The 15,058-nt window shown below is 27.3% G+C and overlaps 1 protein-coding gene across 3 annotated transcripts in view; it reads right to left on the reverse strand.

Annotated features, from left to right (window-relative positions):
• Positions 1–333: 333 nt before the first annotated feature.
• The window catches only part of LOC100215135 (uncharacterized), a 61,695-nt gene continuing 46,970 nt past the window's right edge, over positions 334–15,058 (reverse strand). For all 3 annotated transcript variants that reach the window (XM_065800462.1, XM_065800464.1, XM_065800463.1), the window contains 4 exons: positions 6,531–6,615; positions 1,207–1,400; positions 996–1,132; positions 334–908 (listed from right to left, as the gene is read on the reverse strand). In XM_065800462.1, the coding sequence (XP_065656534.1) occupies positions 439–908; positions 996–1,132; positions 1,207–1,400; positions 6,531–6,615 (886 nt within the window). In that variant the 3' untranslated portion in view covers positions 334–438. The remainder of the gene's footprint in view (positions 909–995; positions 1,133–1,206; positions 1,401–6,530; positions 6,616–15,058) is intronic.

The following is a 15,058-nucleotide window of genomic DNA, read 5'->3' on the forward strand; positions in this document are numbered from 1 at the left end:
TAAAATAACTGAGAAAAATATCCTGAAAAAAAAACCTGTGTCATCAAATCTATCTGCCAAATGAACAATCAGTGCTTGACAAAGAACATCATCAGTCAAACCACCACGTCATCAAATAAACAAGATTGTAAAGAACAAGTATATTTTTGCATGCTAATAACCTAAAATCTTTCAACATTATTAAATACAGAAATGATACAATACTGAGCAAAATATCCTTATTTAGCAAAAATTTTTCTGGAGGCATATAATGTACGCTTAAATTGAAAATTATCATTAATTTGTATTTATTTCATGTTTTATTTGCGCGCCCACACGCTTAAAACACACAACTATAATTATAATACATGAATCTTAAGAATAAATTACATTTAGTTTTTAGAAAACTTTAAAATCAAATTAAAGTCATAAAAAGCAGCAGAATTGTTGAGCATCGGTTCAAATTTTGGTTTTATATTTTATAGCTTTTTTATATGATTTAGTTCTGTTCGATATGTGGATGGAATTACCATTATCATTTCGAGTTTCTTCGCAATTAACATTTTGATTAACGCAGTTATGCTCCTCAATAATATCGCTGATTCTATATTCTTCGTTAGTTGTTTTAAATTTAAAGTTCAAGTTTGATTTGTTTTTTTGTACAGGCATACTTTCTGCCCTTCGAACAGTCGGACCATTTTTATTCTTTTCAGAATAGGAATCCAATAAGTCTGTTTCAATACTTAATTCATTTATACCTAAAAATTCAATTTGTTCTAATGAATCACACGATGGAAAGATTTCAGTTTCTCTTATTTTTATTTCAATGTCGTCTGATAAATCAGAAGTGTTCAAGCCGTTGTCAGAGGCATTAGAGTAAATTGATGACCTGTTTATATCTTCTTTATCACTATCGTATTCGTTTAAATCTTTAATGAAAAATAAAAAATTATAAATAATTTCACAAAAACTACTGAAATAAAAAAGTAGTTGATTAACTTCCGAAAAAAACTTACTTAATGAATATAATTCTTCGATTTCTTTTTCCAATTTTTCTAAAAGCAATTTCCTAGCAGCAAGCTCCGCTTCTTTTTCTTTTAAACTTTCCGTTAAAGCTCTGTGATTGACAGCATCCATGTACTTTACTACAATTCTATAAAATTTACAATTATCACTAAATAGTACTAAGTAAATTAAATCTTTTTTAAATGTAAAAAAGAAACATACTCTAGCTGATCTTTGTCACCTTGAATATGTTCTAATATTTTGTTATAATCGATATCTTCAACCTTTTCGTTGTTTACTTTTAAAATAACATCGCCCTTTCTTAATCCACCTAAATATGCGGACCCTTCATCTATTACATTGTCGACAAATACACGATTTTCAACGGTGCCATCACATTTTTGAAACGTATATTTCTAGAAAAGTTAAAGTTACTAGGTTTAATTTAAGTTTAGTAATTCAAGTGAGTTTAAAATAAAAATAAATTAACATTGGTAACCAAAGAGAACATAAAGATAGGAGAGTGTCCGTTTTTTTTTAATCAGCTAGTACGATTGTTAGAATGTTTCTTATCAATAGTTTAACCTTAAAAAAGTAAATAATTAAGATAATTTGCCGATCAGCACAATTCAATTGGTTTGGCTTTTTATTGTTGGTCTAACAACGCGTTATAGTTGGCCGAATGTTGGCGCTACATGAAAATATGGTTGAGCTAACGTGAATATCAAATCAAATGCAGTTGCGACAACTAACGCAATATGTGATTGTCGCGAATGCAAATCTGATGTAGTTGACTTTACTAACCCAAAATTGGTTAATTATTCAACCTCTCCATCTTTTTAAAACCTTTAATTACAATAAACACCGAACAGTTTTATATAATTAAATCTATACTCTCTCAAATACAAACATACTCATATACAAACATCTACCAAATAATTCTTCGTCCTGTATACAATTATAATATAAAAAAATATTTACTAAATCTTAGTTAATTCAGAGTTGTTCTTTTTATTACATTTAAACATCGAAAAAAAAGTTTCTATTTATTTAATTACTTTGTATAATAAAAGTTATTTATGTAACATCTGGAGAAAGAAACATATTGATGGTAAGAAAAATTATCAAAAAAACTTGTAAAAATGAACTTTTTTTTTTATTTTTTTTTTTTTTACAAAAAAATGTAAAAATGTAAAAAGTGAATTTTTACATTTTTCAGATTTTGCTGCTTAAAATTTAAAATAATATTGTTCAAAGAAGTTATCATTTTTTTAAAATTTTGTAAAATTAAAAAAAAATGATAACTTTTAAATTTTCGCTTAATTTGAGACTCAGGTTAAGCTATTTTTGAAGAACTTTTTTTTTATAATATTAGAGACCTGCCTGCCAAGAGTTTAAATTTAGTGTTGTTTTGTTTTATAGACCACATTCAGCTGTTATGCAAAACAATTTAATTTTTTTTTATTAATTTAAACCACCCCTTGATCTTTATCCTTTAAAGTTAAAATAAGTTTAATTTTGCACACAGGGTAAATCAGATGCAGAGTAAGGGGCCGTCTTTTATATTTTTTTAATATGTTTACAAATCCTTTAGTATGAATAATATTAAAATATATCGTTAAATCTTTGACACTCCTATTTACAAAACAGTTCTTAGTTGCTGTTTGAACAAAAATAATCTTTTGTTAACTTTGTTAAAGTTGAACTTTAAAAGCAATTATATTAAATAAATAATTACGTTTATTTTAATTTAGTTCGTTCTATAAAGAAATTAACAAGGACGGATCTAGGGTACGTCTGAAGACGTACCTGAAAATTTTTTACTTTATTTTTTTAAATTTTTATTTTAAGCGCCCCAAGAAGCCCTTACGGTCTTTTCAGAGAGCACCGCAGAACAGAATTTGAAATAAAATTCACGCCTCCTTTTTAACCGATGTTATAAAACTTGCCCAGAGCGTTGAACCATGGATCTCTAGCTTCCGAGCGTTGAACCATGGATCTCTAGCTTCCGAGCGTTAAACCATGGATCTCTAGCTTCCGAGCGTTAAACCATGGATCTCTAGCTTCCGAGCGTTAAACCATGGATCTCTAGCTTCCGAGCGTTAAACCATGGATCTCTAGCTTCTGGGGAGAGCGCGCTAACCACTGCGCTACGGCTGCTCAAAAATTGATTAAATTTTGAAAATAAAATAATAATAATATAATACTTAAATATCGCATAACTATAAAAAATATTCTTTTACTTAATTGTCAATTGTAATAAATTTCTATTGTTGAATTTAACTTTCATAGTCGCTTGCAAAATAAAAATAAAATATATATATAATAATTGGTTCTTGCTTAAAGCGGTTTTTAAAGTTTACGTAATATTTCTCAACTGGAGGTTAAAGCATTTCCTAATATATAATATTTAATTACATAGATCAATAAACGTCCCCAATTTTACTTTATTATACAATAAAAAATGTTTTTAAATTTTTATTTGGTTTGTTAGAAAAGCAAATAAAAAATTTCCTTATTTGTAAAAATTTTGGACGTCCCTAAAGAAGTACATCTAAGTAAAGTCAAAATCTTTTGCTTTGCAATAGTCAGGAGGTGAAATAAATGATAATGACAAAGACATGTTAAAACTAAATTAATATGAAAAATGATAAAATTACATGATTTAAAATATGATATAATTTTATAATAACAATTTGCAGATAAATTCAACCGATAAATTTTAAATTTTAAATTTTATATTATTACGTTTTGAATTTTTACGTATTCTTAAAAAATGGTTTAATTAATATAAATTTAACTTATAAATTAAAACATTTTTTTTTAAATTCTAGAATAATGATTTATTTTTATTTTTATAAATTGTTACATCTATTTTGTTGGATTAAACAATTTGCTTTCCCCGCAGTCTGGGCCCAAGTCCTCCTAATATTATATGATAACTATATTTAAATTTTTAAATGTGAACATGTAAAGTGGAATAAGGATTTAATTAGATAATTAAACATTCGGTGTCAGGTTACGCTTATTTAAAAACCCAATTGGTCTTTCAATCGGAAGTATCCAGTTAAGTTGAATATGATTTTAAGGACGTAAAAATCATTCGTTATCTCTATGGCTCTGTAAGAACTTATTTTTTTTGACAATCATTTGCATTTAATAAATTTACTTCTTAACTGTCAAAGTGGTTAAATGACTTATATTTGATATAAAAGAAACAAAATTAGTTGGTATATTGGTAAATACGGTTTGAGATTTCATTTACAAATTGTACTTTTACACATTTGTTAAGAGCGCATTGATATTAATATATTAAGATTTGTTATAAGCGCATTGATATCAATATATTAAGATGTAATAAACTTCTTAATTAATGACATCCTTACATCACAAATAAAATATTTGCTCTCCTCCTTCACTTTAATGCATTTGTTGAGACAATATGTTTTTGAAAAATTTTTTAAGCTTAACATACATTAAAAATTATTGAAAGCTTAAAAATACCATTAAAAATTACTTAGGCGTTAAAGAATATATAGCTTAACTTACTTCTCCTCACAACAAAAAGGGGAGAAAAAAAAAAAGGTGTAAATTTGAGTTGGTAGAAGATGGGTAAAATTGAAAATCTTAAATCTATTTTGATAAATTTTTCTTCTTCCAATGAAAAATGAAATTAGTTTGTTGGTACAAACTAATTATATTGGTTCAAAAAACGACTAAAAAACCTGGCCAGTTTTTCGCAACTAAATATTATTTCCGTGGTCAGTATTCGAGAGTGACTGTTCCCGCTTCCCGACCAAGCCTGGTGAAAGGAAAAAAATCAGAATAGTAATACAATGCATAATAAAGGTTTGCTTAGTAGCAGTCAAGTCATATGCACGGCCACATTTGCTATTTTTAGTAAATAAAGTGAAACTTTATAAATGCTCTTTTTCTCTACGGTAGTTATAAATATTTGAATATGGCATTGATAGACGTTGATATTTTACCTAGTTATTTTGATTTTAGTTACCCTTGTTTTTCCTAATTCATTCTCATTATAATCTAACATATGTGTCACCTTGTCTAGTTGGGGTAGCAGATTTGAAAAAGTAAAACTACACTACCAAACATGAAGCAACAGCTTTGTTAAGTAAACAATTCATGAAGTAAACAAAAAATTAGTAATTTTTAAACAGGGCTTCAAAATTCAAGATATTTGCACAAAATCACTATTTTTAATATGTTATGGTGGCTTATCACCATTTTATTTTTTCTCTTCATTTTGAAAACTTTAGTATCAAATTTACGTCATTAAAGTATAAATTTGAAAATGTATTCGTTCGTTTATTGCTTAAAATCCCTTCCACACCTGATCAATACACCCAGCAGCGGTAGGTTGCACAGCATCGAAAACTTTAGGCACTATTTTCTCATATAAAAAATCAAAGAGATAATTTTTCTTAACCATTATTTGGTAGGTTAAGTTGCCTTTCTAATAGTAAAAAAATCTTACAGCCATGTCGCCATACCCTATAGCATGTGATCTGATTAACTACAGCAGATAAAAGATTAGGACTTATTCGCTTTTTCCATTTTCTTCTTCCAGCAAACGTTAAGCGAGTAGAAGAAGGGGTGAATATAAACAGTCATTTAACAAATGTTAACCATCGTTTGCACTAATGGCATTAATAATGGTTGAAGAATAATGGTTGAAGAATAATGGTTGAAGAATACGAGATACAAAGTTAGACCTAATAATCCAATGCAACGCCAACACAACATAACATCATTTATCATATAACACAACATAATATCAGTCCGATGAACAACAGATCTTGAGCCAGCCGTGAACTGGACTTCATAGCTTGTTAATATTAGCAGTCAAACTTAAAAAAAAGGTGAAGTGTTTTAAATTTTTCCAAAAATCTGAAAAAAAGAACTTGTAATTGTTTTTATTTCTAAATAGAAACTATGCCAACGCTTTTGACAAATATATAAAAGAGCTAAATTTATTTAAAAAAGTTAAATTTATTTTAAAATCATCAAAAAACTTTTAGTTTCGAGTTAAAACATAACTATTATTTTAGCGTTCATTCAAACGTTACAATAAAAAAATTAAAAAAAAAAAAAATGCTGTTTTTTAAATTTATTCTTGAAGAACTCTTTTTTTTGACCACACCGTTTTTTATTTAATCAAGCATTCAAAAATCTTACATTAAAGAGAATTTTACAATGCCTACAATAGAGGGCAATTCAACTTGTCGGACTATAGAAACCGACAATGGCTTTAGCAAAAAATAAAAATAAACCAAAACTAAACTTGTATCTCGTGCTGATGCTTAACTTCTTAATTTTTTTTTTTCACTTTTTAACGTTTACAGAGGGGGGTCACAACAGCCGAAGAAACTATGTAAATTTTTTGCATCTCTATCTCAGTCTTTAACTTTGAAACACGAATTTAAAGAAAACGAAAAAAAACAGTTTTATTTTTAACTTTTAACAACGGGATTCGAAGATTTACATAAGACGTACACACACAAAAAAGTCATAATTAAACTACTTACTTGTGTAGAAAAACCAAAATCTTGGTCTGTATGTTTGGACAGTTTAAGGGTGCGCCATTCATTACGTGGTGGTTTAACGTCAGCTCTAAATCAATAAAAAGGTGATAATTTGTTAACGTCAATTTTTTTCAAAATCACTATTTAAATTAAAAAGACTTACTGCCAACCGCAAATAGGTAATAGCTCAGTTTGTTTAAAAGAACTTTTTTTTAGGGTTACTTTTATCTTATGTAACCTTTGAGAAACAATGAAAATCCACGAATTTATCAATAAGGCAAAGTTCATTAATAAGTTTTCTTTCTGCTCCAACATTTTTAAACAGTGCGTTGACATTTTATGACAGTTTTCTGGTGAAAAACGTACAGTTTTGCTGCACGCAATGGAAACCGCAAGTCATTAACGCGATTTATTTTGAAATGATCACAAAAATAAAGAGCACATTTTACATTAGCTAAAGGAGGAGGGAACTTAATCTGTTTCATTATTTTAAATCTTTTCTTCATTGTATTAATTATTAAGTAAAAAAAAAATTAAATGTTTGGAATTTATTATGATGACGTCTTTGCATTGCTGCAATATGAATGTTTTGTAGATGCCACGAAAAAGGTTAAAGAAAAAAAAAAAAAGAAAAAAAGATTAAAATTGCATTGCACTTGCCGATTATACTTTATGGTTAACAAGCCTAATTGTTTCTATAGTAAACTAATTGCAAAATCATTATTTAACTCTTAGTGTTTAAGGTTTGAAAGGTCCTTGAAATGTGCTTAAATCATGATCGGCGTAAAAAAAGGTACGGCGTGACTTTTAGGATTTTGTAAATGCTGTGTTAATGTTTAAATAGAATACAAATTTAAAGTAAAAAAAAAAGTTAAAGAAAGTATTATATAAAATAAAGGTTACGCTTATAGCATGTTTATTATAGCACCTAGCATGTTTTAATGTATATAGTGTGCAGATTTAATTAAATTTGGCTGAGATACTTTGAAATATAATATAATAAATGATAATGTATCAAGATATATGTTTAAGTAGTTTTAAAAGACTCTCATTTCTAGCATCCCATCTAACTAGCCCCGGCTATTAATTCAACTGCTATAATTCAACTGCAAAATTTATTTTAAAGCTACATTATAAATTTTTAAATAAATAATGTGGGTGCGAGGTAAAGCACCCGCATCCATCGCAAAATGACTACGGATAGTAAAAATTAAAATATTAAAAACCTATTGAAAGGTTATCGATTATTTCTATTTTTAATTTTAAAAGAATTTTTTATAAATTAATAACTTAAAAGTTAACTTATAGAGTGTTAATTTATAAAAAGTCTATAAATTAATCAATAAAATTCTTTTTATCAATTTTATCAATAATAATAATCAATAATAACAATAATATTAATAATAATAATAATAATAATAATAATAACAATAATAATTATAATAATAAGTTTTATCAATAGTATGGTTTCTCAGTGGCCAGACAAAAATATATTCAATCCAGATGTAAACAATATAAAAAAGCCATGGAACCGAATATCAATATCTAGCACATCAAAGTCTCCTTATTGAAATCCGCCCTTGTTTTATATTATTTAATTTGTCTTTATTCTGATTATACAACTTTATATCACATTTACTTGTATTTAAGGTCACATGCTCGTAAGCACATTTCGTTTTGTATTGGCACGTGTTTTTTTTTTTTTTTTGACAATTACGTTTTTAATGAGATTATACAAATGCCTTTCTTATCAGTTGCTGGCAATGTTTTTTTTCTCATCAAATAATTTACTACATCAAAATAAACTAAAGTTATTTTTATTTGTTTTCAATAAAATATAAATATTATTAAATAAACACAAAGTTAAAAAAATATTTAAAAACAAAGTTTAGACGCCTTCTTTCTTTTGACAAATTTTTATTGAAAGTTATAGCTATTGTTGACTGTATTGTTAATTTAAGTCAAACATGTTACCGAACTGAATACTTTAAAAACCGTTGGCTCCAGTAAGTGGCGCGAGCAAAACTATTGGAGGATTTTTACAGTGTCCAAATTTTTATTTTGAAAGTCTTAAAAACTCTAATGAGCTTCCAGCATTGGCTTTTAAAGTATACTATTTCGGACAACTTTTCTTGTATTTTATTTTATTATTTTATATTAAAAAAATATAAGGCTATTCAGTGGCGGGATCCAGCATTTTTTTATCTTTGAGATAGCTAATTTCTAGACATGTAGCTAACTCCAAACATTTTGTATGTTTATACTTATATCAAATAATGAGGGTTTGCAAAAAATTGCGGTGATTGGAGGCTGGGAACAAAAAAGCCCCAAAATATTTGCTACACCTGCCCCAGACGTGAGAGCAACAAGTTGATGAAATATATTTTGTATTATTCTCAACTAGACTTATATTCATCGATAATTTTTAAGTTTCATAGTATTATCTCTCAGCGTTCAAAAATTATGACCATATAAAGTTCAAACCCCCCTCAATTTGAGGGGGTTGTAATTTTTATATGATCATAATTTTGGAACGCTAAGAGATAATACTATGAAACTTAAAAATTATCGATGAATATAAGTCTAGTTGAGAATAATACAAAATATATTTCATCAACTTGTTGCTCTCACGTCTGGGGCAGGTGTAGCAAAAGTTTAGGGGCTTTTTTATTCCCAGCCCCCAATCACCGCAATTTTTTGCAAACCCTCATTGTTTGATATAAGTATAAACATAAAAATGTTTGCAGTTAGCTCCATATCTGAAAGTTAGCTATCTCAAAGATTAAAAAATGCTGGATCCGCCACTGCTATTTATCTTTTTTATGAATGCTACTTTTTTAAAAATGGTTACTGCTCTAATGAGCAATCATCTTTTATTCCACATTCATGAATTCATTTTTGCGTGACTCGTCAACGAGTTAACACGTTTCTCTTAAACTGTCTTTCTTTATTCTCCAAGAAATTCCAACTTAAAAAACGGCTGACTGCAATTATAGCGTGAAATTATTTTGATCTTTTTTCTTTTTAGCTTTTAGGTATTTGTATAAATATATTATCTATGCAAATAATATTTTTATAAATATTACTTATATTACAAAATATAAAAATATTTTGCAACTTTTATTAATCGAATTATATTGAAGACTTTAACTTAAAATAGTAGTTACCATGGTAACCAACCGATGGCGAAAAGCGAAAATACATGTTAATGTTTATTGGAAGATATCTCGTTAAAAAGTAATTCTCTCTCTCTCTCTTTTTTTCAATAGTTAAATAGTTCTAATTTTCATTTTATTCCTTAAGGATAGATAATTTAAAAAGTTGCAAAATATTTTTATAATTTGTAATATAAGTAATATTTATTAAAATATTATTTGCATAGATAATATATTTATACAAATACCTAAAAGCTAAAAAGAAAAAAGATCAAAATAATTTCACGCTATAATTGCAGTCAGCCCTATTTTCATAAAAAATTTGCTGAAAAAAGCTCCTTCAATTTCCAAAAGGTCCCCTAAATTTGAAAATGCCCCTCACCCTCCTAATTGGAGTGTGTGGGAAAGCCTAGCCGCAGCTCTGGTTATGATCAAACTAGTTCCAAAAAAAACTGCTTATATAAGAATGTGAGAAAGTTCATGTTTTACAAAAACCTTGCTGATTTTCTCATTTTTTTTAAAACCTTGCTGATTTTCTCATTTTTGTGAAACCTCAATGATTTTGGTTAATTTTTGTAAAACCTCAATGATTTGGTCAATTTTTTTTAAACTTTGATGATTTGCTAAATTTTTTTAAAACAATTTTTTGTAGGAGTTGCTCAAAATCAACAAATTGTGAAAAAAAAGCGTAAATGATTTTCAGAAATGAAATTTACAATAAATTTAAAGTGAAAATAAATTAAAAATAAAATATTTAATTTTACAATGAAATTTTATTATATTTGAGATTATCCTACCTTAACGAACAGACGTAAATATTTTTTAATAGTGAATTAAAAATTTATAAACTAATACTAGAAATATGTGTGGATCTATACATTTATATATTTATACTTAAAAAAAATATCATTAAATTAAAAATGGCAAGCAAAAAAGACATTGAAAGTTATTTCTAGAAATACAACAATTCAAAATGAAAATATGGATATAATCTTGAAATCGATCGAGTCATTTACTAAACGTTTGTCTTTCGTAGAAGAAAAACAAAAAACTTTACAACAAACTGTTGAAGACCAACGAAAAAGTATTGAGTTCACTCAAGATACTTTGATTGATGAAAAAATTAAATCTCAAACGAAATCGCAAACGTTTCAAATAAAATTGTTTACGTACAAGAAAATTTGGACGAAGCAAAAACTTGTCGCGAGCTAAAAGAAATAATGAGAAAGTTTGAAGACAGAAATAGAAGAAATAACATAAGAATTTACGGATTACGAGAAAATGAACGAGAAACTTGGGAAAATACTGAACAAAAACTTCAAACAACTTTTAATGAACAGCTTCAGCTAAAAAAATATAGTAATAGAAAGAGCACACAGAATTTGAAAAGTTAATAACAATATGGATACCCCAAGAACTGCTATACTTAAATTGTTAAATTATAAAGATGAGGAACTAATTTTGAAAAATGCTAAGAAGCTAAAGGAAAAGGGATTTTTATAAACGAGGACTTTTCGGAAGAAAGAAATAAAATACGACGGGACCTTATTGAGAAAATGAAGATTGCAAGAAATTCCGGAAAATATGCTGTTTTAGCATATGATTAACTGATTGTGAAGGAGTTAAATCGAAACACTAAATAAGTATCTTTATTTCTTTTCTTTATATTTAGTTTTTTATTATTATTATTATTAATTTTTAAATGGAAGGCAATTTGCGATAAATATTTTCTTGAAAATTTAAGTCTCAGTGATAAAGATACCTATACAAAATACTTTGATCAAATAACTACTACTCGGTTTACCAAACTGCAAAATATATCACCAAAACAAAGTCTCATTTCAATTTTAAAGTCTTAACAAAAACTTTGAAATTTTAATTTTTTGCTTGACGAAATAAAACATGATTTCGGCATTATTTATTTTACAGAGACTTGATGTAAATGTGAAAAAAATGCACAATTTGAATTAAAAAATTATACATCTGTTCATCAATCGTAAAATTCATGCTGGAGGAGGCGTAAGTATTTATATCCACAATTCAATTGGCTTTATTTTGCGTAGGGATCTTAGTGTGAATGAAACAGATTTTTATTATTATGCAACAAAAACTCTTAAAACATAATCATAAATACTATTAATAGACAACCAGGTGGTAGTTTTATTGACAACCAGGTGGAAATTTTAAAACATTCAAAACTTTTCTTAGCTCATTCTTAAACAAAATTAAAAACACATAAAAGCATGTTTACATAGTTACTGGTACAAACATTAATTTGTTGAAGCATACTTCTAATAACAATGCTAAACATTTTATTGATACTCTACTTAAGCACAGTTTCATTCCAACAATTATCAAGTCTACCAAAATAACTAAAAATTCTTCTACCTTACCTTAGTCGATGATATAATAACCAACAATTCCCATGTTTTCAAAGGTATAATTAAGACAGACCTTTCAGATTACTTTCCCACCTTCTTAACTACTAAAAACATAGCACCAAACAATACCACTCTCTAACCTCCTATATACATACGAGAGATCAATGAAGACTCCTCACAAAAACTCAAAAATTTACTAAAACACAATGTTGAGCGGGACCTTACATTGCAATCAAACGATGCGAACAACGCCTACGAACTTTTTCTAGGTCAACTTTGTTAATATTATGAAAAAGCGTTTCCAGTTAAAACTGTTGTTATAAACAAAAAGTCACTTTTAATTCCTTGGATGTCTAAAGGTTTAATCAAATCCTCAAAAAAACAAAAAAACAAAGAAAACTCTACGACAAAATAAAACATATAAAAATAAAATTACTTACAAAAATTATAAAAACTTGTTTGAAAAAACAAAACAATACTCAAAAAAGCTTTATTATTCAAATTTGTTAAAAAAACCCATGGAAATGCTAAGAAAACATGGAATACGATTAAAGAGATGGTCGGTAATAATAACTGTACAAAAAGCAATCTGCCAAAAAAGCTTTTGATTGTCAGTGATAAGATAGTAGTAGCTGAATATCTAAATAGCTTTTTTCTTAATGTGGGTCACAAATAGGTAGCAGAAATTCCGTCGAGTTCTGCAACATTTCATTCTTACTTTATTAAGAACAGAAAAGATTATGAAAGAAACAAATCTAGATTCTAATGAATTAATTAATAATGAATACTCTAAAAAATAACAAAAGTGCGGGCTTTTATAATATCAGTAGTTTTGTCGTAGAATCAGTATTTGATATCATTGAACCATCATTGCATCACATCTTCGATCTTTCACTGAAATCAGACATTGTCCCAGATAAACTAAAAATTGCCCGAGTTACCCCTATTTTTAAATCTGCAGATGATTTTGATACTAATAATTATAGACCCATATCAGTTTTACCATGTTTTTCCAAATTACTAGAACGCGTTATGTATATATATATAATAGACTTTACAATTATTTGACGGAAAACTTTTTTTTATACGATAAACATTTTGGACTAAAAAAAACCACTCAACCGACCATGCTATAATTAAGCTAGTTACTCATATATCTAATGCTTTTAGTAATGATTGCTTTACGTGGGGAGTTTTTATTGATCTTTCTAAAGCTTTTGACACCGTAAATCATAACATTCTTCTAAAAAAAATTGAAGTGTATGGAGTAAAAAATAACAACTTACTTTGGTTTAAAGATTACTTATCAAACAGAAAGTTGAATAAGTAATCTTAAAAAAATCTATAAAACAAATATATTCAGTATGAAACAACAAAAACAACAAATAGCGACATAACTTGCTTCCCCAAGGTTCGATCTTGGGACCATTATTCTTTTTACTCTATATAAATGATTTATATTCAACATTAAACTTATTAAATTTAATTTTGTTTGCGGATGACTCCAATTTGTTTTATCCACATAGAGACATTAAGACACTTCTTAACATAGTTAACAAAGAATTACATAAAATAAACGAGTGGTTCGTGTGTAACAAACTCTCACTCTGAATGTCAAAAAGACCAATTCATCTTATTTCATAAACCAAATAAAAATGAAAATATTCCTCTTAAACTATCTGATCTAAAAATAAATAATACTATTATAAAAAGAGAAACTTTCATAAACTTTCTAGGTGTAGTGTTGGATGGAAATTTGTCGTGGAAGCTCCATATAAACACTTTAGAGAGAAAGCTCTCAAGAAATATTTCATTAATGTATAAAGCAAAACCTTTCCTAAATATCATTTCTTTAAAAAGTTTATACTTTTCATTAATACATAGTCATCTAAGCTATGGTAACATGGCCTGGGGAAGCACAAATTATACTAAGCTAAGCTAAACTCTACTGTAAACAAAAACATTCCTGTAGAATTGTTTTTGGAGTAAGTAAAAAAGTGTCTCGTGAACCTCTCTTATACAAACTTGGAGCATTGAATGTATACAAAATTAACATACATCTTGTTTTACAGTTTATGTACAAAATAAAATATCTCCACCGATATTTCAACCCTATTTTAGCGAAATAAGTCATGAATATCCTACTAGATTCTCATATAACAACTTTATCATTCCAAAATTTACATTAAAGTCAATTCATACTCAATCCAACACCGCGGACCTTATTTGTGGAAATTTTTCCCCAGATTGTTACTATCAAAAGAAATACACTTGAACTGTTTAAATCTGAATCAAAACGTTTTATATTATCTACGGACTTAAATTTTCTTTTTCATTTTTAGTAAAAAAATATACACTAGCACAATTTATTTTTTTTATTTGCTTTTACTTTTATTTGTTCTAAATTTATTTTACAAAACGAATTTATATATAAACCGTTATATCAATTGTGAAATGTAGTTTTACACATTTTATATATATTTTATCACAAGCATTTATCCCAATTTTGTATATTTTATTGTAAAAAACGACCTGTAATGAAGCCACAATGGGGCTCGGTGATAAGACAAACTAATGTCTTCTTCTTGCTCCAGCCATTTGTTTTATTATTTATGTTATTTTATAAATTGTAACTTTCTACGGCAAAATTAAAAATATAAATTAAAATATAAATCAATACGCAATTTTACAGTTTTTTGTTGATAGTAACTTGCTAAAAAAGTTTTGCCAAATTTTTATCTATTTGAAAGACTCAAATTTTGTTTGCAAGCAACCGTTTTACATTATTTTTAGGAAATATATATGAACTGTTTTGATTTTGAGTTTAAGTCCGATACCCTTAACAAACGCTAGAAAAATACTTTACTTGGGGTATTTCACACATTAAGTGACATTAAAATTTATAATTTAACTCATTTCTTGGAAAGATATTTTAAAAACTACAACAGTATAAAATTATCAATACATCTATATATATATATATAAAAATAATGCT

Source organism: Hydra vulgaris, chromosome 06 (assembly GCF_038396675.1).
Source record: "Hydra vulgaris chromosome 06, alternate assembly HydraT2T_AEP".
In the NCBI taxonomy this organism is placed as follows: Eukaryota; Metazoa; Cnidaria; class Hydrozoa; order Anthoathecata; family Hydridae; genus Hydra; species Hydra vulgaris.